Here is a 24,626-nt window from a genome sequence, read left to right as displayed (position 1 = left end):
CCCTCTTTTGGTCAACAAGGAAGCCTCAGGGGGTGGTCTGTGTGTGCAGGTGGGCTCCTGGACCATTGATGTCTGCGGTTTCCAGACTGGGGTTTGTTTGTCTGGGCCTCGGAATCCTTGTGTGGAGTCCCAGCATAGTAAACAGCTTCAAAACACTGCTACTCCCAGGGCCCCCAAAGCCCCAAACGCTGAACCTCAGCCCCACCCTCTCCCCACTTTCCCCACCCCACTCACCGGCCCCTGAGTTCCGAGTGGCATTGTTGGAAAACCGCAGAAGAGAGACCCCACTGCTTGGAGAGAGGGCTCCCGGTCTCCCCGCCTGCGGCCAGTGCTCTGCCCCGCCCCCCACCACGTGCCTGGGTTCCCTGACAGCTTCTCCAAACACGCCCATGCTGCGCTGGGCCGCTTTGGTGCGGGGGTGTCCCTGATGCCTCCAGTGGGAAGGGGAGAAGCTGACACTGGTCGATTGTCTCATCTGTGCCTCGTGCATTGCGCGTATCGGTCAGTTCATTTCATAAAACCTCTTTGCTGGAGGTACAGCCCCTTTTGCAAATGAGGCAACCGAGTTTAATCAGGAAGGAACTTACCCAAGATCCACCAGTTGTGGGTTTTAGAGCAGGGGCTGCCGCACCAAGCCACGCGGTCCCAAACCATCGGCTCCTTCCGTTACAACAAGCTGTCCCTTCTGGAACCCAGATAAGCTCTTATCTGGAAATAGCTAGATTTCTTTGTGCTTGGGATCAGTTTGCTCTTGTTGTGAGACGATGCCATGTCAGCCAGCAAGTTCCTGGTAACCCGCGTGCATGCACGAACGAGCCCTCTTCGTCTGCTTCACGGCCAAGTTGGGGTTCTAGGGAGGAGCCAGGCCAGCCTCGGAATGACCACAGGTGGTCAAGAGCAGGCCCGGAGGGAAGTGGGGACCGTCCTCCATGGCTGAGCCCCTGAGTCCTCCAGCATCTCAGACTCAGCCTTCCACGCATCCCCACCCCACCCCCCAGGGCCGTCGAGTCCCCACTCGTAAGCCCGCAGGGCCCTCTGCCTGTGGGCGGTGCACACGTCTTTCCCCGGGCGTGTCTGTGGCTGGGAGAGCAGAGCTCGGCCCTTCACGGGCAGCCCCTCCCTGGGGCGTGGGCTCCACCCCGTTGCTTCCTCGCTGGGCCTGGGCTCTGACCCTCTCTGTGACTTTAAGGGATGCCCTGTTACAGTCACATTTGTCTGCCGGAGCTGCGGGCCAAACAGTCACTGGGGAATATCCGTTATTTCTGACAACAGCTCTGCATCCTACTGGCTTGGTATTCCCAAGGCTCAGAGCTCATGCTGTGCCAAGGGTGGGCCAACCCCCAGGGGTCGGGCACTCCCAGCCCTCCTCCACCTCCAGCCCCACCCTCTGGAGGCACAGCCTCCGACCTGCTCTGCGCTGTGTTCTCCTGGGCAGAAGGATGAGAACAGGGAACGGAGGGACCACAGGCAGAAGGTCCTGGGCGCTTACTCAAGCCCTCCACGCCCCCGCAACCCCATGGCCTTGCAGAGTAAGAAATTAGGAGAGTTGCTCTTATTCAAACTCCCAAGTGGGTCAGTTTCTCAAAGTTCAAGTACTTCCCCCAGCCTCCCATGAATCCATGCATTCAATAGGAGCCAGGCATCACTTTGCTGGATGGAGCACACAGAAAAGATAGTTAATCTATTTTTTCTCCATCAGGCATGGGCTACTCTGATGGAAGGAAAACAGGAATTCAGGTCGTACGGAATATTATTTAGAACTAAAAGGGCGTAGAGATGGGCTTCAGGATTAGATCGAGTTTGAAACGCAATTGTGTAATGTACAACCTTTGCCTGTGGACTTGGGTCAATGTCTCAGCTCACTGCCCCTCCTTAGAACTAGCTAACTCGTGTCCTTCCTTGCCTGCCGACGGGACCCCACCTCCGAGCTCTTCCCCCTGGCCTTCCACGCTCTTCTCGGCCTCTCCCGTGGTTTCCCCATTTGGCAGCCAGAGCTGCCCCGCTGTCCCTGAACTTGTTCCCAGCATCTCGATACGTCCACGTCTGTCTTGTTTTTCAGTTGATCCCTAGGACCCAGGCCAGGTCTTCATTGTTGGTTGGGTCAGAGATGTCCCTTCTGGTTTCTCAGTGTAACGGATTACATAGGATTCTGTTTCCTGACCTGAGGCTCACTGGTGACACTGTGTACAGGACAAACGATGTCCTCCGGGTCTGGCTTTTGGAACAGGCGTATTTGTGGAAGGCTCAAATTAGCAAATGCTTGCATTGCGGGTGAGCCTGTACGTCCAGTGTGCTGAAGGCATTTTTATTTCAAGTGTCCCTGTTTACTAATTATTATCACAAGTAGCTGAGTCACCGTGCTTTATTTTCACAAGGGACTCACAGGCCAGCTGTCACCTCTCATGTTTATAGTTTCATGGAACGATTCTCACCCAGTTACTGAGACTTCTCTGAACTTAGGGACATCTGCGGGCCTCTTCTCACGGCTGCCCCCCGTTCCCTGACCCCGGGTGGCGTGGAGACGCAACCCCGGTTGGCGGTCAGGGAGACAGGTTTGCCGACTGTTGTCCGAGCAAGCCCAGAGCCTTGGGTTTCTGGAGTTTCCTGTGCTTGTGACCAGCCGTTTGTGGATAGCTCAGGGTCCCCGTAAAGTCAAGTATTGTCCACATGTGTCCCGCCCTTGTAAAGGAACTCACCATCCACGAGAGGCGTCGCTGTCTTCCCTCCAGGTAGCTCTGTGTTTCTGAAGCGTGTCTTTATCTTCGGTTGGTGCCGAAGGGAACGTGGTGTCAGATCCTCACTTGCATCTTAGGAACTCCACTGATTCCCACAGGCCGCATGCCTATGGCAGAATTAACATCTCTTTCCTAACTCTCTATGTACCTGTTGTTGCCCGGGACAAAGAGAAGCGTTAGCTGTCCATCCACGTGGAGCTGCAGCTCTTATGCACAGCAGTGGAACAGGTGGGGGGGGGGGGCTCATTGCATGTGGTCATTGGCTTGCCTCATTCCCACGGCTGCATCCTGCGTGCAGCAAGGCGGGGGAGGACCTGCCGGTCTGGGAAGACGGAGTTCCAGGTTCTCTCCTGGATCACTGGGGCTTCAGCCCAGAGCATCTTCCTCTCTAGGCCAAAGATGAGCTGAGCACCAGGGAAAGGCTGGCGGAACTCCAGTGCAAAGCTTCCTTAAAGCCTCTGCAAACTGCGGGTGCTAACTGAAGGGTCAGGGGAAACTGGTGTCGCGTCACCCACAGCGGTGGAGCGGGATATCGGACAGGTGGGGTTTGAAGAGAGCAAGGCAGAGTAGCTCTAGAAGGCTGTAAAGAGAAAGGTCTAGAAAACAAGGCTCCAGGTTAGAGCTCTGACCTCACTAAAGCCCAAAAGTGAGACACCCTAAGGAGAGGGGATCACGGGAGGTAAGAGGGGGGAGAAGACAAAAAAGATACTGTGTGTCTGAAGGCCTGCAGAATATGCAGGCCTGTGCTCTTGAAAACCAGTCTGGGTGGAGAGAATATGAAAATGAAAGAGAGGAAGGAAGGAAGGAAGGAAAGTAGGGAGGGAGGGAGGGAGGGAGGAAAGAAAGAAAGTCTCAACTGCAAACACATGTACAAAATCCCAAATAAAATACTAGCAAACTAAATGTTGCAATATTAAGAGAATCACAAGCCATAAGTAATATACTTATTCTCAAAATGCAAAAATAAAGTTAATAGCAGGAAGCTCCATTTGGTATATACTATTTTTTAAAAGCACGTCACAATCTCAAGGGATGCCAAAATGGTCCTTGGAAAAATTTAACACATATTACACTTTAAAAACTCTCAATAAAATAGATAATTCTGATGAAGAATATCCATCTCAAAGCAATACAGTGAAACCCTAAAGAGTCTTTCCTGAATGAGACCTCATTGTAAATATCAAAAAACATCTTGAATATCATAATATTTTACTATTGATCAAATAAATACATGACAAAGAGTTGTGAATGCAAACGCTTTTACATAAATAATGTGTTTTGTGAATTAAAATAGTATGTGCATATGTTTGAAAAATAAGAACTATGTGTAGCTTTAAGATTTTCCTAATTATAGGTGAGTAATTTGATACTGGTAATAATTTTTTAAATACTGTTTCCAAAGAAGTAAAGGAGTGAGCCTGGCTCTGGAAGTGTTATAAAACCTAAACAGACCGTGGAAGAAACGGACAAAGCAGTTAAAGAATTATTCCTCAGAAAGAGGCTAGACTCAGCATCTCCGCCAGTAAAATCCATCAAATGTTTATGGTACTGATCACTTCCATACTATTTACACTGTTCTTTAGCATTTAAAAAATTGAAAGCATTCCAGTTTACTTTATTTATTTAAAACCTTGGTCTGAATCTGACCCAAAATGCACACACCACCACAAATTTACATATTCATTCCCTGGTTAATAAACATTCAAATATTCTTAATGTGCTAGCAAACTGTTTCCAACTACATAATAAAATGATCATTTACAATGGCCAGGTAGGATTTAGTCTAGGAAGGTAATAATGTCCATTTTTGGAAACATTAATATTTTCCATTGTATTTACAAATAAAAGGGGGAAAACATGGTTATGTTGTTAAATTCCTAAATTGGTATTGGACATAAAATAAGAAATTCATGAATGTCGAATGAAGAATTAATTCCAAATAACAGCTGATAAAGTTAAGCAACCATTTCTGATTAAAAAAAATAAAAAGATAAAAACTCAACAGCCGTAGCTGTTAGCTTTCTGAGGGTTGCAGACCTCCTTAGGTATTCGGTGACAGTGGTGACCCTCCTCTCCGTGAAAGTATAAAGAATGACGACGACTTACACGTGTACACTCCCTGGAGGAGTCTCGCCACCCCCCCCATGCGTCAGGTAGTAGGTGTGCAGACCTCAGACATGGCTTTGGACCCTGGAGTGGCCTGAGAACCGACCCCAGCCCCTCTTGGCCATGGCCCGGGAGCCCTTGGAGAACACGAAACAGTACAATTACCCATGGCCAAGAGAGCCTTTGTGGAAGTCCAGGAGTCCAGTGGAGAAGTTCTGGCACCCCATGGATGATGGAAAAATGGAAAGTCGTCAATTTGCAAAGACCACACGAGAGGAAGAAAAGAATAAGAGAACAACAAAACAGCCAGAAAACCAATTAAAAGATGGCATTATAAAGTCCTGTCTGTAAATAATCACTCTAAATATAAGTGGATTAAATTCTCCAATCAAAAGATACAGAGTAGCTGAATAGATTTACAAAGAAGAAGAAGCAGCCCTGATTGGTGTGGTTCAGTCAGTTGGGCACCATCCCACAAAGCAAAGGGTCACTGGTTCGATTCCTGGTCAGGGCACCTGCCTCGGTTGCAGGTTTGATCCCCACTTGGGACACATGTGGGAGACAGTCAATTGATGTTTTTCTCTTGCATCAATGTTCCTCTTCCTCCCTTTCTCCCTCCCTTCCTTTCTCTTGAAAAAATACAAATAAGTAAATAAAAGTTTTACAAAAGAAGAAGACCCAGCTGTGTGTCTACAAGAGGGTTGTTTCAGCTTTAAGGGCACACATAGAGCCAAAGCGAAGGGATGCAAAAAGATACGCCCTGCAAGTGAAATTAACAGAGAGCATGGGTAGCCCTATTTGTGTCAGACAAAACAGACTTTAACTCAAAAGCTGACCAAAAAGGTGATTATATAATGATAAAGAGGGTCATTCCTCAAGAGGCTAAAACAATCATAAATATATACATTGAACATCAGAGCACCTAAATATTTTAGGCAAACGCTAACAGATCTGAAGGGAGAACTGGAGAACAATACAGTAATAGTGGGGGACTTCAGTACTTTCAACAGCTCATCCAGACGGAAAAGCACTAAGGAAACGCTGGGCTCCACCTGTGCAGCAGATGACCCTCACCGACACGTACAGGACACTGCATGCGACAGCAGCAGGATACGTTGACGCCCTCTTCTGCAACACACACAGAACGTTCTCCGAGATGGTTCATGTGCTACGTCACGGGACAGGCCTTAACACGTGGAAGAAGTTGACATCACACCACACATCTTTACCCACCGCCGCGGTATGAAACCAGAAATTGGTAACAAGAGGAAAACTGGAATTTTCACAACCGTGTGGAAGCTAACAGCTCGCTCCTGAACAGCCAGCTTGGCGACTCAAAGCCGTCGACGGGGGCACAGCCTGTGGTCCAGCAGCCATAGGTTCACTCACTTGTCCCAAGCGGTGGCCATGGACAAGCAACCAGGGGCACCACAATACAGTTTATTACGCATTGTGTTCGTATTACAGGAAAAGACCAAAACAACCCCACTGTCCAACAATAAGGGACCCTTGAGGAAGTGGAGGGGGCGGGGCCCAGGAACCGGGTGGGACCTGGTCAGCAGAATAGCAAAGACAGATCGGTCCACGTACGCGTATGTGGGTAAAGGTGACGTCAGGAGGTTGAAGAGGTTTTCTTCTGTGTTCTACGCCCTTCCCCCCTCTCTCTAGCTCTCGGACCAGAAGGCAGCTTTGTCTTCAGAACGTGAGGGGATGGTGGGATCGGGGGAGAGGGTTTGAAATAGCTGTCGCACAGAATGGGGGAGAGAGTAACGTGGAGGGATCGGAAGGGTCCCCAGGCAGCGATAAGGACCTGGGGAGAGTCAGCTCACAAGCGTTTACCTGAGAGAGAGCGCGTCTGTCAGGGAATTCCGCAGCCTTGCAAAGTAGAGGCAAAATAAAAATTCATTCTATTCGAAGAAGAGGTCTGTTAGTAGCAGGTCTGCTCATAAACCCACAGCATTCAGCATAATTGCACAGCACAGCTCAAGTGGTCCTGGGATTTACGCTGGACCTCACACCAGGACTTTCTAGTTTGGCCATTAATTTGCCATCAACTGAATATGCAGATGAATCTCAAGCCAGATTGGGGGAGGTGGAGGGATAAAATAGAAACTCATTCCATCCATAATAGCAGCAAAGAATGTGAAATTAAAACTTAACAAGAGAACTGCCAATCTCCCAGAAATCTAGCAGTTTGCTAGTGGCAAAGATGTGGAAAGATGAATTCTTCCCAAATTAAGGTAGACGTTTAGTGGAATTCAAGTCAAAAGCCAAACCAGATATATTTTAATTTTCTGAAAGGATTTTTTAAATCATCTGATAGAATAAAATCAAGAATAATTTAGAAGTGTTTAGAAAAATAAAAGGGGAAGGAAGAGAACCTCTCTGTTAAGACAGTGCATTACATTTTAAAGGTGTGATCATTGAATTTACGGATATTGATGATAGATGCAATGAAATAGTCCAGAGTATAGTCCAGAACATATAAAAATCAGACTCACTGTTTATCTTATGATTTCTGCCCACTGCTCACCTCTGGTTGCGACGAGATCACTTCCTAATAAATGGTGTTGGGACAAATGATCACGTGTTCCTTCGGGGAGGGGAGGACGGCGAGGGGGTAAGCCCTTAATGTTCACTCCAGCGAAGGAGCGAATGGATGTTCCTGGTCTGCGGGCCCAGCAACACGACCAGGACACAGTGACAAAGGACACGCCCCACTTCCCTGGGGAGTGTGAATTCCTGTCCACGCAGCACTCAGGCAACAGATAATGGCAGAACCAAGAGCTGCAGTCCTGTCAGAATAAGAGAGGGACATTCCCTGCTCTTTCGGAACTCACCATCTGTTGGAGGAGACGGCAGATGGATGTGTACCCACATCCGGGGGAAGATGTCAGGTGGCAACAAGCGCTAAGGAGAAGGCTAAGCAGGACAGTGATGGACGCGAGTTGGGAGGAGGTTGAGTCCCAGATGGCCTGGCCCTTTCTGACCAAGTGTCCTTCAGACTGAGACCTGAAGGACAAGAGGGAAAAAGTCAGGCAAAAATCTGAGGGCCAAGCTCATCAGGCAGAGGCCATATGCAAGGCCTGAAGGTGAAAATGACCTTGACGGCTCCGGGGAACAGGCTGAAGATCCCGGGTGGCTGCAGCGGGGTGGCCAAGGGGAGCGTGGTGGGGCAGAGAGAGGGAACAGGGGCCAGGGAGGCAGGGCCACGTGGGCCACGCAAAGAATGAAGCACCTGGAGGGGTTTCCGCAGAGGAGTGACAAGGGGGACCTTGCAAGTCCCCCTGGCTGCCACGTGCCACCTCCTTCCCCAGTCAGCAGGGAAGGTGGTTTCCTGTCTCGTCGGACTTCAGAGCCGAGTGTGGGCCTGGTTTCCAGTACGTATCAGGGACTATTTTTTCCCTCCCCGAGGAATAGCCAATATACAGTAGCAAAAAATATGGAGGACCACAACACCTCCTCCGGCAGAAGGGAAGTCCTGCCTGCTCTACACCTGCCGGGGAAGGCTCGGTCAGAGGTCACGGCCCCAGCATGCCCCTCCTCCCTCACCCTCCCCAGGTCCCTGGTGGCCTTGGGCAGGGGACCCACGTGAAGCAACAAGGACTCCCCCCAGGGAGGGCAGGAAAATGACTCCGGAAGACGCACAGACCGGTGGGTTTAATTCAGGGACTAAACTGCAAACAGCACGTCTTTAAAAATCCATTTCTATAATCACTGTTTTTAAAAATCTCATTTCTTTCATAGATGGCTGGCCCATCAAAACCTAAGCGCGTTAAGAAACCACCCCAGAGGTCCGTCGTCTAGGCCTGGCTGTGCTCCGTTTCAGGTTATTGCATGTGCTAATTTATTGGGTCTGCGCTCCGATTTCTCTCCACCGCCGCCCATGCCTCGCCCCTGCGTGGAGCCGCTCCTCCTCCCCCTCGGGGACCTGCGTCTGTTGGTGGAGAATGTTTGTTGACGGGGTGTGGAGGCACCGCCGGCGCGCCTTCTGTCTCCTGAGCCCCCAGACAGGTTTTCACCGAGTTTCTCCAGCAGATTGCTGTCAGCTCTTTAGGAGGACATATGGAGTTTCTTTTCTTACCTTTGAAAAGGAAAAAAAAATACATGAAATGAGGGTCTTTGGACGGATTTCCTTGCTTGCTGTGGTAGTTGGGCAGAAGCATCACCTGCAGCCGAGACCGCATCTGCAACCTGGGGCAGGAGAGTCGCGGGCAGCTGCCTGGGGACGGGGGTCCCACCGAGTGCGGAGCTCTTAGAGACCCCCATCTTCCTCACTCCGGTTGTGCTTGCGGCCCCGGCCCAGGCGGGCTCGGTGAGGCTCCGAACGGGGGCTGGTCCCTCGGCGGGTCCCCAGCTCTGTTGAGTGGCTTGGCCCTTGGTGTGTCGTATCAACGACCTCGTTCTGACCGATGTCTGCGCCCCCTGAGGGCTCCCTGTCGTAGACCTTTCTCTTGCCGATCTGTTGTTCTCTGATCTGACTACTCTATTCAGTTCCATTCCATCATCCCTTCCCACAGTCCACTGGGTCCCGGGAGTTAGGCACGTGGGGGGCGGGGAGCGGTGATACGACCGGTGGGAAGGAGCGTGCACTTTGGAGACCAAAGCCCCTGGGCTCAGACCCCAGCCGTGTGTCTGCCTCCGTGAGCCACGGTTCCTTCCTCCCGTAAAGAGCGGCTTAACCCCTCGGCCAGGTCCGGTCGGTGTGAGGGTTGGAGGAAGTTCCGAGCAGCCTAGAGTCTCTCTCAGTACAGGACGGAGCCACAGGAGCTCCGAGCTGGCTCCCTCCTCTCCCTGCTCACCCCCTGAAAGGGTCTCCCAGGAGCAGCGTTCCGCAGGGGAGAAGCTGTGCCCCCACTTTGTGTTTTATGCAACCGGAACCGCCGAAAGGCTTTTCCACCCTGCCTGGAATTCCTCCAGGAGAGCCAGCCCTTGGTGTTGTTAAAGCTCTTTTTTACTTATTTACTTATTTTTAACTTTGACTTTAGAGAGAGGGGAAAGGAGAGAGAAAGAGAGGGAGCGAAATATCAATTGGGTGCCTTCTGTAGGTGCCCCAACTGGGGACCGAACCTGCAACCCAGGCATGTGCCCTGACCAGGAATCGAACCGGCAACCTTTTGGTTTGTGGGACAAGGCCCAGCCAACTGAGCCACACTGGCCGGGACTCAACATGTTAAAGATCTTTCTGTTACTAGGGATGTCCACCCCTCCCTATCAGCCTATCAAGGTCATTCGTTCATCTCCAGGCTGAAATGAAGACTGGGGGGGCCCACCTTTTCTCATTTCTACTACAGCCAACTGTGAAGGTTGTGCCCCACCCCCAAACCCACTCAGGAAGCTTGACATCAAAAAATAATGGGTTCAGCCCTGGCTGGTGTGACTCAGTGGATTGAGTGCCAGCCTGTGAACCAAAGGGTCGCAGGTTCGATTCCCAAGCAGGGCACATGCCTGGGTTGAGGGCCAGGTCCCCAGTGAGGGGGCATGTGAGAGGCAACCACACATTTATGTTTCTCTCCCTCTCTTTCTCCCTCCCTTCCCCTCTCTCTACAAATAAATAAATAAAATCTTTTTAAAAATAATACATTCAAGAGAGACTAAACAAATGACTTGAGGCTATCCTATTTTGACATTTGGTAAACAGCCTCTTGGGCTGTGAGAGAGGAACTTTGAAGTATTACATTTTTCTCTATTTCAGAAGCCTAATGAACATCTTTCTTTCCCTCCTGGCGTTTAAGTCTCCTTGAACGGGTCGGTGTCTTCCAAGTCACTCAGCTGGGAAGCCCAGCAGCTAGCACCTGCCACCTCCCCACCTCCCCGCTCCCTGCCCTCCCCACCCCACTTTCCTCTCCAGCCGCCCCCCCATCCTCAGTCCCTCCCAGAACTGGCGGCCGCCGCTCATCCTGTCCTTCCAACCGCAGCCACCCCACCTGGGACCCCGGGGGCCTCCGATTCGAGCTGCAGGAATGGCTTTCTGTGCTTTTCTCTTCCTCCGATTCTCCCAGCCCTGACCCTGACCCTGACCCTCCTGTGACAGGCAGAACAGCTGGGGTGCAGAAAACCTGAGGTTTGGAATCGGGCCGACCCGGGTGCAAATCCCGGCTCCTCAGGGCACACCCCATCACCTCTCCAGGCCTCCGTCCCCCACCCGGAGGACAGAGTGAGCGTACTACCTGTGTCCCAGGGCAGGTGGGAGGGCTAAATGTGGCGAGGCAAATCAAGCAGGTACCCCAGAGCCCAGCACGCAGTCAGTGCTCAGTAAATGGCAGCTGTTAATAACAAGGCCGGCGAGGACCTGCAGTGGTGCCTAATGGCCAGCAGGACAAAACTCAGAGTCCTGACCTTGGCATTCAGGGCTCCATAACGGCTGGCCCCTCCCAGCCTCCCTTTTCCCATTTGTCGTCCTCTGCACACCCTGGCTGCAGTGCACGCCCTGGCTGCAGTGCACGCCCTGTGCACACCACGCCGTCCGCCGCCCAGGCCTGTGTCCTTGTGTTCTTCAGTCACACGTACCCTTCTGCAACATCTCTGTTTCCCGGCACCTTTCCCGTGCTTCTGGTCTACGGCCAAGTCACACTCAAGCAGGGTGCTTGCTCCCTTCACTGGTCCACAGCCTGTTGCTCAGGGCAGGGCAGGACCTGTCTTCTGTACCCCGCTGCTGGCTTTCCTGTCCCTGTCCCTCTCACTCTCTGAGGATGGGGACTGTAGTTTGTTCACTTCTGTATCCCCCTCCGGGCCCAGTGCAGGGCCTGGCAGAGACTGGGTGCTTCCTGGAGACTTAAGTTAATGACGACGGGGAGTCGTAGGTGACGTGTGAGGGCCACGTTTGTTCCGTTTCCCAGCCAGGCAACGGCAAGCTCTGTCGTTATTGCACGTTCGCACTCACGGTTCGGGCTGCTCCCAGTAAAAAGGGAACGGAGGGTCCTGCGTGTGTGTGTGTGTGTGTGTGTGTGTGTGTGTGTGCGCGCGCATGTGTGGTGACTTTCTTGGTGTCAGCGGCAGGTGGTTTACTGCTGTGTCTTTGCACAGACCATTCCGTATCCTGATGCTAGGTTTTCCTTTTGTGGAACTGAAATCCCTTCTTGGGGAAAGTAGGGTGGTGGTAGCCAAGATTAGAGCATAGGGGCTCTTTCCTCTTTAAAATATTCTTACGTGGCAAGAGGAGAAAACTGGGAAACAGGGACCAGCAAGTTTAACTGTTTTGCCGAAGCACGGGAAAACGTGTTCTGCAAACCCCCAAGTAGCTGGGACGTGAAGCTGTTCCAAGAGCACGGTGGGTGGTGAAAGGGGTCTGAGCCACCAGGCACTCACCGGCGGCGAGAGCCCCACCTGGAGTCGCTGGGGTGGGGGGAGTCTGGGGGGAGGTGACAGCTCGGGACCGAGACATTACGTAGACATGTGACACACACTGTCAGGTTTGGTCGTCTCAAACACTCCTTGAGCTACATGATGTTCTTATCTCCCTTTCACAGCTGAGGCTCAGAGAGTTAAGTTATTTTCCCGGAGTCACACAGACAGTGTGACCTGAATTTCCCAAGGCTCGCGGTTTTCTGTGTGCAAATGAGGAGGTCACACGAGCCTCAGTCCCCGATAGGAAACCACAAAACTAGACACCCCACCCCCTCCGTCATTTCCTCCATTGTCTGGGGAGGTCTAGGGGAAGGTCCTCTCATGTGGTCATGAACAGTGTTCCCACAGGGGCCTGCTCAGGGCCCTCACTGACATCCAAGAGGACATTAGTAGCCCTGGGGGACAAGGCCCACAAGGCCGCTGCTGCCCAGGCCCACCCCAGGAGCTGGGCCCCAAACCGATGCCTTCTCAACAAGACCGGGACTAATTTATGCCTTTTCTGGGCCCCAGAACATGAGTTTCCTTGGGCCCCTCCCCACCATTAAAAACATTTAAAATCATATTTTACGACTGTGTGGGTGTCGTGATTAATACATTAATATTGTGTATTAAAACTTGTTCCTGGACCTAAGAGTTCATTGTTTTCTTCCAAATTTAAAAGAAATTAAAGCATTCTTATGAGCCCCAAGAAAACGGTGGGCCCAAGGCTTCGTAGCTGCTGAGGCCCCCAACGGTCAGGAGGCCCTTTGCTGGCCCTGCCGAAGCGGCAGCTCCCTCGCCCCTGGCCGGCCCTAGAGCTCACGGACGGGCCCAGGGGCCTCGCGGGGTGCTGCCGGCTTCTGGGTCTCACAGGACAACCCGGAGCTTGTGTCCCTTCCGCTCTACCGATGTAGCCTCTTCGCCCTCGTTACAGGCGTCAGAACAGTCCCCAGGGTGGAGCTAGGGAGACCCTCCTCCTGCCCCAGATACCCGCCCACACCGCTGAATGCCCAAAGCGTCCTCCCCACACTGCATGAGATTGTATCACATCGAGACTATTGTCAAGTGGTATAAATAGATGCCCTGGGGCTCTGTGGAAGCCCCGGTTCATCACTCATAGCCAGACACCTGAGCTGTTTTGGCGCAGCCGAGACAGGCACACTCGTGTGCACTTGCCCGAGGTACGGCTGGGGCTGGAAGGAGCCCTCTGCCGTTTCAGAGGGTTCCCTTCCGGTTCCACCCAGCACCACGCGAGCCCCTGCTGCCCACGTGGCCACGGGCCTGAGCCTGAGCCACCCATCAGTGAGGAGCGCTCCCTCTCAGTCCAGCTCCAGGTGAGTCTGCGTTTCTTCGCCCAACACGAAGCTTTGGGACAGACGAATGACACAGGGAAACCTCACGAGAATCGGCGAGGGTTGCTAACCAGCAGGCCTATCCTCCAGAGTGTGGGAGGAAACTATTTTCTTCTTCTTTTAATTAAATTTTATTTTCTCAAACCCAGTTTCCAGCCAATATTTCGTAGGAGTCTTAGGGGTGCAGCCCAGCGGTTAGACAGTCGTTTCCTTGCCGAAGTGATACCCGATATTTCCAGTACCCACCTGGCAGCCACGCACAGTTACTGCAGTGTTGTTGACAAGATAGTCACGGGGCTGTAAAGCACAGCACAGGGAAACTGTCTTCTTCCTTAGAATTCTGCGGACTCAGAAGCTCCTCCCCCCACTGCCAGCCCCCGCAACACCTTGTGTTCTGCACGTCTTTGGGAAACAGCCTCTAAGGCGGTGTATGCATGGAGGGAGAATTTGTTTCCCGCAACCTGTTCGCCCTGAAGAGGAAGCCCCCGGGGACAGGGTGGGGAGACTGCCAAGCTGAAACTGTGCCGACCAAGACAGCAAGCAGACAAGTCTGCTCTGCCCTGCAGTCCTAGACAGAAAAGAACAGTGCAGCTTGGATTCATGACTTGGGTCCTGACCTGCTCCTCTCCTTCCCTGGCTCCACTCAGACGGCCGCTGTGGCCGGTCCCCGCCGCCGGGTGGTGCCCAGCCTTCTGAGAGGTCTGCCCCGGGCCTGTCGCTGGTTGTAGCCGGACAGGAGGCGTGAGTCTCTGTGAAGGGAGACGCTTGTCCACTGCCTCACCGATGAGGGATGGAGGACACCCCACCTGAGGCCAAGAGGAGACCTTGGGGTGTTTCTCACTTATCACCTTCTGTCCCCCAAGTGGTGGACTGCTGGTTCCAGCCGTGGCTGGGAGGTGGATGTTGTGGACTGGAGGTTCCACACGGGGCCGTGACATGGACGGAGCCCCGAGAGTGGACAGTCAGGCTCTCAGGGGTGACTGTCGGTGGTGGCGGGGAGACGGAGGAGTGTGGGTGCGTCCCAGCACACCCCCATCCCCAGCAGCATGTGCGCCCCCACAGGAAGTCACACCGGCTCGCACGGCGTTTTGAAAGGGCATCGCACATCCATCTGGCACGTAACAAAACTGCTTGTTTAATCTGTATGTCTTTGATCACTGGAAGGCTGAATGTGGCTTCTCAGGGGCTCACTGCCCCTTGTCGTTCCACGGTCTGTGGGGCCCTTGGCCGCGGATGTCTTCGGTCAGCCTTCCCGGTCTGCGTTGGCCCCTGTTCCGCCAGCCGATTTCCCCCACTCTCACCTCGGCCTTGTTCGATGCCGGGAAACTGTCACATTGGATTCCTCTTCTAATTAGTATCTGGAGCGGCGTCAGCTGCCGCGATAGAAAGCTCACTCCGGCTCTCAGAGTGTGCCAGTTTGTGCCGCTCAGCTCGAGTCTGCGGGGCTGCGAGCAGTAAGGCAGAAAGCGTCCTGAGCTTCTCATTCCTCCCCCACGCGGGGCTCCCTGCCAGCACACCGAATCCGCACCAGCCTTTTAGCTGAACAAAACCCCGTCCACGGCTACATGTAGCTTTAGTTAGCATAACTGTGGAAGCTCGGCTTTCTGCTTTTAAATCTGGACTGGGCAGGCAGCAGGACGTTTACATAACGGGCCCGTGCTTGCCCTGTAACAGATCTGCTCCTGTCTGGTATTGGGCCAGGGGGTCGGTGCAGGAACGGGGAGGTGGGGTGCCCTGCCCCTGGAAGTCCCAGCGGAGTTTACATCCGGCCCCCCCTCCCCTCCAGGTTCGACAGACCACCCTCTCCTGCGCAGCAGGGAGAAACACGTGGTTCCCTGCAAGTGCTGGTGGATCCCTGCGTGTGCTTCCCGGTAGGGAGCGAGGCTGGAGCACCGCCAAACAGAGAGAGCCTGTCCGGTTCTCCCAGAAGTGTTTTGCAGACCACAGACCTCCCGGCGAAGCTGTGGCGTCCTGCGCAGACCCACTACACGGGGCGCGTCACTCAACTCCATGGCAGACGCAGATGCCTTTACAGGCCGGGGACGTGTGTCACCTGGTCAGGTGGCGGGGGCGGGGCTGAAGGCATGCCAGGAGGGCCGGGACTGTATCCAATGTCCGCTGCTCATCCCAGCACCCAGAGCAGAGCCTGCGTGCCACGGGCCCCCAGTAGAGGACGTAGGGTGAATGGGAGGACCGGGAGACAGCCAGGATATGCCTGTCTCAGGTGGCGTCCTCGTCAGAGGAGCACGCCTCTGGGCGACGGTTGGCTTCCGCTTACACCTCCTGTGAATGAGCACACAAGGCTGTTTTTGGATGGAATGGGACGAGGACTCCCAAGCGACACCGATGTCTAACTTACTGCTTTGACAGTGTACGTTCAGCCAGACCCAGGGTGCAGATCCCTCTTTCGATGTAAGCGCCTCTTCAGTCCGTTCCGGGAATAACCTGGGCATGTCGGTGACCCTGGGCTCATTGGAGATGGGTGTAAATCTTCACACTTTTCCTTCCCTCGTGCTGTGGTCTCCCTGTCCTCCTCCTGAATCTCCTAGTCCTGTGTCTTTGTTTTCAGAAGATGTACGAGGGCACCTCTTCTACCACATAGGTGGCAAACTTCCTAAATTCATGCTTTGTTTATTCAGAGAAGGGTAATGAGCCTTCTTTCATGCCTACAGCGTTGCCTTTTCTAAAATGCACTTAAGCAAACGGTGGCAACTGCTTCACGCCAAAGTCCTTTGGAGCCTGGCTGTCCTCTCAGATCAGCCACATCAAGGTCCAGGGTCCGGGACAGTGGGGCACCGCCCCTGCGGGTTGTCCCTCGGGTGACAAGTTGGCCCTGGCCGCTCCTTTGGACGCTGCTGTGATTCTTATGGGTCCAGGCCACCTTCCCTTCACCCCCTTCTCCTGACTCCCCAGACCCGTTTGGGATGGGGGGGGCGTTGTGGCGAAGCCCCTTGAAGCTGGCCTGTCGGTTGAGTCAGTCAAGCAGCCGTTGGGGCGTCGACAGGCTGGGGAGGGTCCCACTGAGCTCACGTGCCCTAACCCTAGGACGGCTCGTCAGGTGAGAGACCATGTGCCTCCGCAGGGAAGCCCAGGGCCAGCTTCCAAACCGTGGATTCGGCCACTGACACGTCACTTGAACACCCTGATTCCCTGTGGAAGGGGAAGGCTATGGAAAACATCCTCTAGCAAGACAAAACCCGCAGCAGAGTCTATGGGGAGGAACAAACTCTACAAAACCAAGCCACACCTATCATGAGTATTTTGCCCAGGATAAAGGAGATAGGTACCTTAGAAAGTACCAAAGGCATTAAAATTCCAGGTTTTCTTGAAACATTATACTGGTAAAAAAAAAACAAAACAACAATATATGCCTGTGGGCAATATTTGGCTTCCAATTTGTAGACCCTGTGGTGGGATGAAAATTGATTACAGCTGGAAATCATGACTGCGGAACCATATTGAATTCCAGCTTATTGTTGATGCTGTCTGCTCAGATGAACTCAAAGATGCAGATAATTTTGTGGCGGAAGGACTTCTGCCCCACGAATGACCTTGGCCCAGGTCAGGCCCATCTGTAGTTTTGAGCCGTGAATGAATGTAAAAGCTTGAGGCGACTTTGTCCGTTAGGAATGTGTTCAGCCACAAATAACAGGAAATTTGGCCAGCAGCAGCTTCAGCAGATGGGAAACTGTTTTCCTCATGTAACAAGATGCCCGGTGGCAGGCAGTGACTGATGGTGGTTTGTTGGTCTAGTGCTGCTTGGGCGTCAGTCTTTCTGATCCCCCTCACCCAGCATTTTGGTGCTCATTCTCACCTTTGCCGTAACTGCCCGTCTGTGATTAAGGTAGAAAGACGTAGAGGAGGGGAGCACCAGCTGCGTCTATTCACCTGTTAGGAAAACAAAAGCTTTTCTAGAAACCCTCTCCTTAGCCTTTCCCTGCAGGCTTATTGGTCAGAACTATGTCCCATGACTGCCCCTAGCTGCAAGGGAGGCTGGGAAATGGAGGAGTTTTTTTTCCTGTCCAGCCTGTGTGTTGGAGGAGAGCGAGAGAGAATGGGCCAGAAATAGGTGTGTGTGAGCTGACACACAGGGATGACTGCACAGAAACTCCTTTCCAACACTCTCACCGTGCAGATGACCAAAATGAGTTCCCAAAATGCAGTGTCACTGGGGCCAAGGCCCTGGGACTAGATACAGTTAGAGGCGGCTCTAGAGCCGGGGTCTCCTGACTGCCAGTCCAGAAAGCCACCCACCCACCGGACCACACCACGCTTGTAATGTGACAGAGTCTGCGACTGATGCTCTGTTGGGGAAGTAGAACATCCTCCAGAAAACAAGGTGATGGGTATAAACTCTCTGCAGTGGGCAGAGGGCACAGTGGCTGCCCCTCAAGCTTTCCTTGCTCCCTCCCTAAGAATCTGAGATAGTTCCGTGTGAGTCCCAGAAGCTGGGCCAAGTCAGTCCGAGCCCCCTCCCCGTCCCCTCCTGCTGCACAGATTGTTAAGCTCCTCGTCCTGCTAACACGCTGACGTTAGTGAGTGTTGTAACGGAAGCAGCCTCGTGACGAGCGCCATGACGATGCAGAATCTCCACGTCCTTGTTAATGTGCTGTTCTTGTCTTCTGTCCCCTCCTGTTGCTGGACCAAACAGAAGTATTCTGCTGTTTCTCTCTGCAACATCTCCACAGAAGTCCTGAAAGTCATCAACGCCACGGAGGAGTTGATAGCAGAGTCCACGGGGCCCTGGGAGTCCCCACCTGTCCCTCCTGACAGAGAGAAGGGGACATTTCCTCTTGGGACAGACCAAGTGAGGCTGGACGAGCAGCTGACTTCCCTGGAAGAAAACGTAAGACGGTGTGGGTGGGCTTTGTCTAGGGCGGGCGTGTGCGAAGCGGCAGCTGAGGGCGTTATAACTCATCGCAAAGAGTGCAAGGACACACACGCACCACTGCCGCCGCCACCACCACCAGAGCAAACACGTTCTCAGGAAGGGACTCGGGCTGGGGTCCCGAAGCAGATCCTGAGACGAGGGTTCGTGGACACGCCGTGTAATAGGGAAGCGCTCCCTGTTTGTAGGGTAGGTTAGGAAGGGGGCGGGGAAAGAAAGCGAGAGGGAGAAGCCAAACAAGAGGTGTGATCACAGACAAACAGTAGCTTCAACCTGTTCCCGCAGGGAACGCTGGGGTGGAAGCTGCATCTCAGGGTTGTCCTGACCTAAGGAAGGGGAGCTGGCCCTTCCTCTAGCCAGCAGCCCCCTCAGTCCCTCTGTGTGCAGGCAAGGTGACAGTGGTATCCACGGGTAGCTTGCAGCATGGATCTGAGCCGCTGGGAGCAAAGGGGCGCTGAAGCTTGGGGGGCATGGGTGGGACTCTGCAGCAGCCATACAAGGGGTGCATGGGGACCCAGGTAGACCGTTGCCCAGAACGAGGTTGGTGGCCTCAGAACCTAGGTCCCTTCCACTGGTCTGCGCTGCTTCTCAGGTAAGTCAGCTGGCAGTAGAGTTTTCTATCCTTCTGACTTGTGAGGACAGAGAGAATGCAACAGATTCCTGTGTATAAATATCCACAGTCACTGCCGAGAGTTTCAATAAAGGTCCCATGAGAACTTTCCAACCATGCCCAGCAGGGGCGACACGGAGATTTGGACATTAGCTACGCAGGCCATAGTGACCCTCGCCAGCTGGCACGGTCCTGTCCGCGAAACTGGTGTCGAGTCAAGTCGGCAGATTCCATCCCTGCAGACCCAGCAGAACAAGCTCTGATGTGGGGGTGCGCTAGTGAAAGCCATTCTCAGACATCAGGACTGTTATCAGAGGGAATTTTTGCTCAGAGTTGAAACAACAAATCAAAGTAAGTCCAAGTTTTACGAAAAAGCGAATGTTTGCTTCACTTCAGACTCTGAAGGCTCTGTCCCTTTGGGTCCCCAGAAAACCTGAGCCTATGTCTATCGAAGCCCTCACCTCTCCCTGCTGTCCTTTCTGGTCCCCCGTCTGCCCCCCCTTAGGTGGGCAGCGTGCACGTCCTGGGTGAGAGACAATTCCGTGTTGTGAGGGGCTGCCCCGGATGCTATAGGGGGTTTAGCAGCATTCCTGCCCATTAGCTGCTGCGAGCAGCACCCCCCTAGTCATGACAATCAAGTCTCCAGACAAGACATTGTCAAATGTTGGAGGGGGCCAGGTGGGGAGGCAGGGGCCCTGTCACCCCAGGTTGGGATCCGGGTTTATACATTCTTACAGAGCGGGGCCTGATGGCTCTGTCTGTAGCCTGAGCCCTTGGCCACAGCCCGACACACAGGAGATGCCCAAAGAGTGATGACCTCAGATGAATGAGGTCTTTCTTTTTAAGATTGATGTGAGAAACATTGATTGGTTACCTCTTGCTCGCCCCCAAGTGGGGACCTGGCTTGCAACTGAGGTATGGGCCCTGACCGGGAATCGAACCAGCAACCTTTTGGCTCGCAGGCTGGTGCTCAGTCCACTGAGCCACACCAGCCAGGGCTGAATGAAATCCTTTTTTAAAGAAACAATTTGCTTCAACTGTGTTGGGTCTGTGTCCCTTCACTGTCTATAACCCAGCTCTTTCAGTGCTCATGGTCCTCATCCTGGGCACGCTGATTTGGAAAGGTTAAAATAAAGATATGGTTCACCAGGACAGGGATGCATTTTTTTTTTCAAGTACGGTGCCATGTAAACTTACAACGCGTGAAATGATGGGGATTTAAATGATAACAGCCAGTCCCCGTGGCACAGTTAAAGCAAAGGCAGCACAGCTTTCTCCTCCCCCAGGAGCGTGACAAATGTCCTCGTTGGAGTTGTCATTTATGAAAATCTTTTTATTGCACATTATGCTTCTTTTCTTGGGCTTGTTAGCACTTTCAGTTTGCAACACGTCCACTTGCCCACCGATTCAGGGCGTCATTCCTCGCAGCGGGGCCCCGAGCTGAAAGGCCAGGGTTTGTCCCTCACTGGCCAGCACCTCTGCACTGCCTCTCCCGTCCCCAGACAGTTAACTGTGTCCCCCTCCGTCCCTCCCCTGCTCCAGCGTCCAGCACCACCTCAGAAGAAACCCCGTCTATGTCCCTTTGAATTTTATGCATTTTTTTCTCTTTCTTTCTGTCTTTTTTTTTTTTTTTTGACCCAGCGGAGGGCTGACTCTTTGCTTTATCTCTTGAGCACACCAGATCACAGGGAGCCGGGGCAGGCTGCTCGCTCTGTGGTTTCCAGATGGAATCCGTTTGAGCGGCAGGAGGAGGGCAGGGCCAGTCCTTCCACTGGCCTCTGGGCGCAGCAGCTGGTTTCATTAAGCCGAGCCTTTTGTCTTCCCTCCTGGAGAGCACGCCTCGCGCCTCCGCCGCCGCCACTGCCTTTCTCCTTTGTGCCCAGGAACCCAGGGACCACCGGAAATAGAAATAGCGACACTTTTCCTCGCCTTCTGAACGCTGGCTACCGCAGACCAGGACTCTGAGATGAAAGGGAACGTTGGCTTGAGAATGTCTCGCCTTTAAAAATACTTCTGAAGGCTTCAGAGCTGCGTGAGCTAAAAATGTCACATTCGTATGTCGGCTCTGTGTTCATAAACTGCCTTGTTAATCCACTTAATTAGAGGAAGGCCTGGGGAGTTCAGAATCCCCTTCGTCTCTCCGCTCTGGCACGTCTCGCCCGCCGCTGCAGCCGGCACTCTGAAATGAGCTCTTTCTCCCCAAAAGGCAGGGAGAACCTCGAGCCGAAGCCAGCCTCCCCTGCACATACAATGGGGCCTCGGTTTCTTGGATTGAATGCCTGGATCTCTCGGGGCTCTTGCTGAGAGCTGGGAGCGTAGGAGTCTATTGTCCCTGTTGGGGTCTGGCTGGGCGAGGAGAGGTTCGGGACAGGACGATTAGCTGAGGTGTGGGCAAGGTTACGACGACAGGATGCTGTGGCATCCAGAGGGTAGCGGGACGGGGAAGGGGTCACCAGCCCGAAGCAGGGTGGCCCCGGGGAGGACTGGATTCTGGAAGAGCGCCCCTAGTGGCAGCTGTGACCATGGCGCCCTGGCCAGGGGAGCCTGGGGGAAAGACCCCCACTTCTTTCTTCTCCTGACTCTGTTCTCTTGCCGGAGTCTCCCATTGGCCAAACCCATCCCAGCCGGCAGGGGAGCCTTGGTGATGAAGTTGGTAGACGTCAGCCGCACATGGAACAGGTCAGGGTGGAGAAGGACGGGAAATGGACCTCGGGGTCCATAGGGAACCACTAGCCAGGCCAGGGCCTGTGCTGTGAGTACTGGGGGCCCGGTCAGCGCCCTCGCCCCTCCAGTCCCACCCAAGGACCTTGCTTATTCCCGTCCTGGCTGAATAACTGAGACGGCCAGGGGAACCCGTCGTTCTCAGCCACAGAGGCAGGGGAGGGACAGCCCCGACTTCCCTTTTAGCTCTGTCCTCCAACTCTTGGCAACACCGAATGTGTCAGCCAGGTTTTCTACAGCCACTGGCAGCAGACACAGTGGAACTGCCCCCACCCCCAGGACCCCAGCGCTGCCACAGAGTCCAGGCCCAGGCCCAGGCCCAGGCCCAGGACATTGGTCCTCCTCCTCAAGGCTCTCGTAAACCCCACGGCGCAGGAGAGGCTGTGGCTCTGCAACTCGTGGAGGTGGCCGTGGCTTCTCGGACGGTTCTCCGACCCCAGAGAGCGAGGAAAGAAGTCCCACCCGTTACCAACATTAGACCCCTAAAGTGTATTTCATGGAAGCCAAATCCAATAAGATGCTCTAAGATCAAGTAAGTTTGGGAGATCTGTATACTCCTGCTAGGAAAAGAGTTACATGTTAGCCCACGCAAGACTCTGGGGAGTCCTCCAGTAAAGAGATCCGCCGAACTCTCTTCATCCCGGGGGCCGTGGCCACAAGGGCCTTCTTTAGGGGCACCCCTGTTCTCATCCCTCAGCCCGTGCTGAGAAAGACTCGTCGGACCAGCAGCCGGCCAGTGGGTCACAGCCTCGGGGCCTTGGACATAGATTACTCGGACACGGTAACCACAGTTCTCACCCAAAATGGACCTTCACTAAGCCAGCAATTCCTGGTGCTTCATTTTCAATGGGTTATTTTTTAAGGTTAGAGTAACATTTTCATTATACAGCATGTTAAATTTTGTGACTTCAGCCCGGCCACAGCGCCCCTGTCCTGCCAACCTGTAACCACAGTAACTCCAGTACCTTTGTGTCCGAGTTTGAAAGGTAAAAGCCACGACATTCAACCACGGTGAAGTGTCACAGCATACTGGGGCAGGGCTCGGAAAGGTGTGGGGCCTGGCGTCAGCCCTCCCGAGCTCAAAACCAGGCCCCGCCCCTTCCCAGCTGAGAGAACCGGGGAAGTCACCGACCTTCCGGGACACAGTGTTCTCCCCTTTAATACAGCGGTGGCACCAGCACCCCCCTCGGCGGTTGCCGGGAGCATTAAATAAGTCACATACCGCCCTTGGCTCAGCGCCTGGCTCGATAACTTCGTGTCATCATCACCATCCTCCTGCCCCTCCTCCAGCCCAGCAGGCACCGCCACCGCTGGCTGGGAGTACCTGCCCAGCTGGCGTCGGTGCCAAACCACAGAACCTCTCCTGGTGCCGGGAAGGCAGGGAACACAGTAAGAGACGAACCTTCTGGCCCGGTGAAGGGCTTGGAGTGATTTCCTATTGTTTTGTCCTGGCAGAGAAAGCAAAGAACGTTAGTGGGTGACCATGGTGACAGCAGGACAGGGAGGTGCTGTCAAACTGACGCAGCCGCAGGGGGTGATGACGCCCAGTTGTGCGTGTTTCTGGAAGAATCCAGGTTCCCAGACCAAAGTCACGTCAAGTTATGTCTCACCATTGCCACACTCAAATTACTCATTTTACCTAAATAAGACTTCCAAATGTTGTTCCATGTGCAAAACTGTAAGTTTATATTTACAATTATGTGATCAAAATAAATTTATCTTTTTATTATTCTTTTTGGCATGGCTAGAAAAAGTGTGATGTCCAAACTCAGACCTGCCCTGGCTGTCACTGCCTTCTTCCCCCTCCTCTCCCTCTCTTTCTCTTTCTCCTCAACTTCTCTTCCCCTGTGAAGAGTTCTTCAACTTGGAAACTTTTACGAGACAAACTCTTAATTTCTCCACTCAACTTTGAAATGTTCATTTCCTCCCTATAACAAAGTCAAGTTCCTTGTTTTGGACACAAAGAATAAATGGCTACATTAAACCATGAGGATCTTTTAGAAACAAATTCTCTAATCCTTGCATGTGATAAAGAAAATAAAAATAAGGGTGAAGTGAACTATGGCCAAGGCCAGCAGGCGTTTGGTTCACGTTAAGGCTGACGAATCCCTTAACGTGACGTCCCCGTGTCTGCCACGCCGGAAGCCCCCACGGCCCAGCCCCTTGTGCCGGCTGGTGCACAGGCAGGCGTGCTGTCCTCAGACCTACACCTGCCTTTGCTCTGCTTTGACACACCTTGTAAAGTTGCCAGTTTTAATGCAGATGCGTGAATCATGCCAAGGCACCGAGAGAGGGGAGCTTCTCAGGGTTCTTCCTTCCCACCAGCGCTCAGCCTCGCTCAGCACGAAGGATGTGCGTGACTCACATGCGGTAGCTCTCGGCTTGCCAGATGCAGGTGTGGTTTCAACTCGAGTTAAAGAAACCGTGAAAGGGCTGACCGGACTGGCTGCTCTCCATTCGCATCAGCCCTAGCGGGCTGCGCTGACGTGTCCAGAGCTTTACAGAGGCTGATGAAGCCCCACAGGCCTCTCTCAGGAACCACCTTCTTTAGATACATCCGGTTCTCCGTGTTGGCAGCTGCCGTCTTCCCATCGTTAACTGGGCTGAAGACGCATTTGTTCCCTTCACCCTGGTGGGCGTCCCCCAGGCTGCATTATTCCAACACTGTTACTTTCCGTTTGCCCACTTTTATAGAATCGCCTTATAAACCCAAACATTGCAAATTTGTTTTTCTTGCCCTGACGGGCATGGCTTGGTGGGTTGGGCCTTGTCCAGCAAAGTAAAAGATTGTCAGTTTGATTCCCAGTCAGGGCGCATGCCTGGGTTGCAGGTTTGGTTCCCGGTCACAGCGCATGAGAGAGATGACCAATCAATGCTTCTCTCTCACA

At 53.3% G+C, this 24,626-nt stretch overlaps 1 protein-coding gene across 1 annotated transcript in view; it reads left to right on the top strand.

Moving 5' to 3' along the window:
- LOC123830767 (myosin VIIA and Rab interacting protein) overlaps positions 1-24,626 on the top strand; it is a 204,103-nt gene that overhangs the window by 169,179 nt on the left and 10,298 nt on the right. The window contains exon 12 of the mRNA XM_045857302.1: positions 18,171-18,365. Within this exon, the coding sequence (XP_045713258.1) occupies positions 18,171-18,365 (195 nt within the window). The remainder of the gene's footprint in view (positions 1-18,170; positions 18,366-24,626) is intronic.

This window comes from Phyllostomus hastatus, unplaced genomic scaffold, assembly GCF_019186645.2.
Source record: "Phyllostomus hastatus isolate PE091 unplaced genomic scaffold, TTU_PhHast_1.1 phas_scaffold_129, whole genome shotgun sequence".
NCBI classification, from domain to species: domain Eukaryota; kingdom Metazoa; phylum Chordata; class Mammalia; order Chiroptera; family Phyllostomidae; genus Phyllostomus; species Phyllostomus hastatus.
Note: the sequence above shows the minus strand (reverse complement) of the source record. Positions and strands in the feature narration are given on the sequence as shown.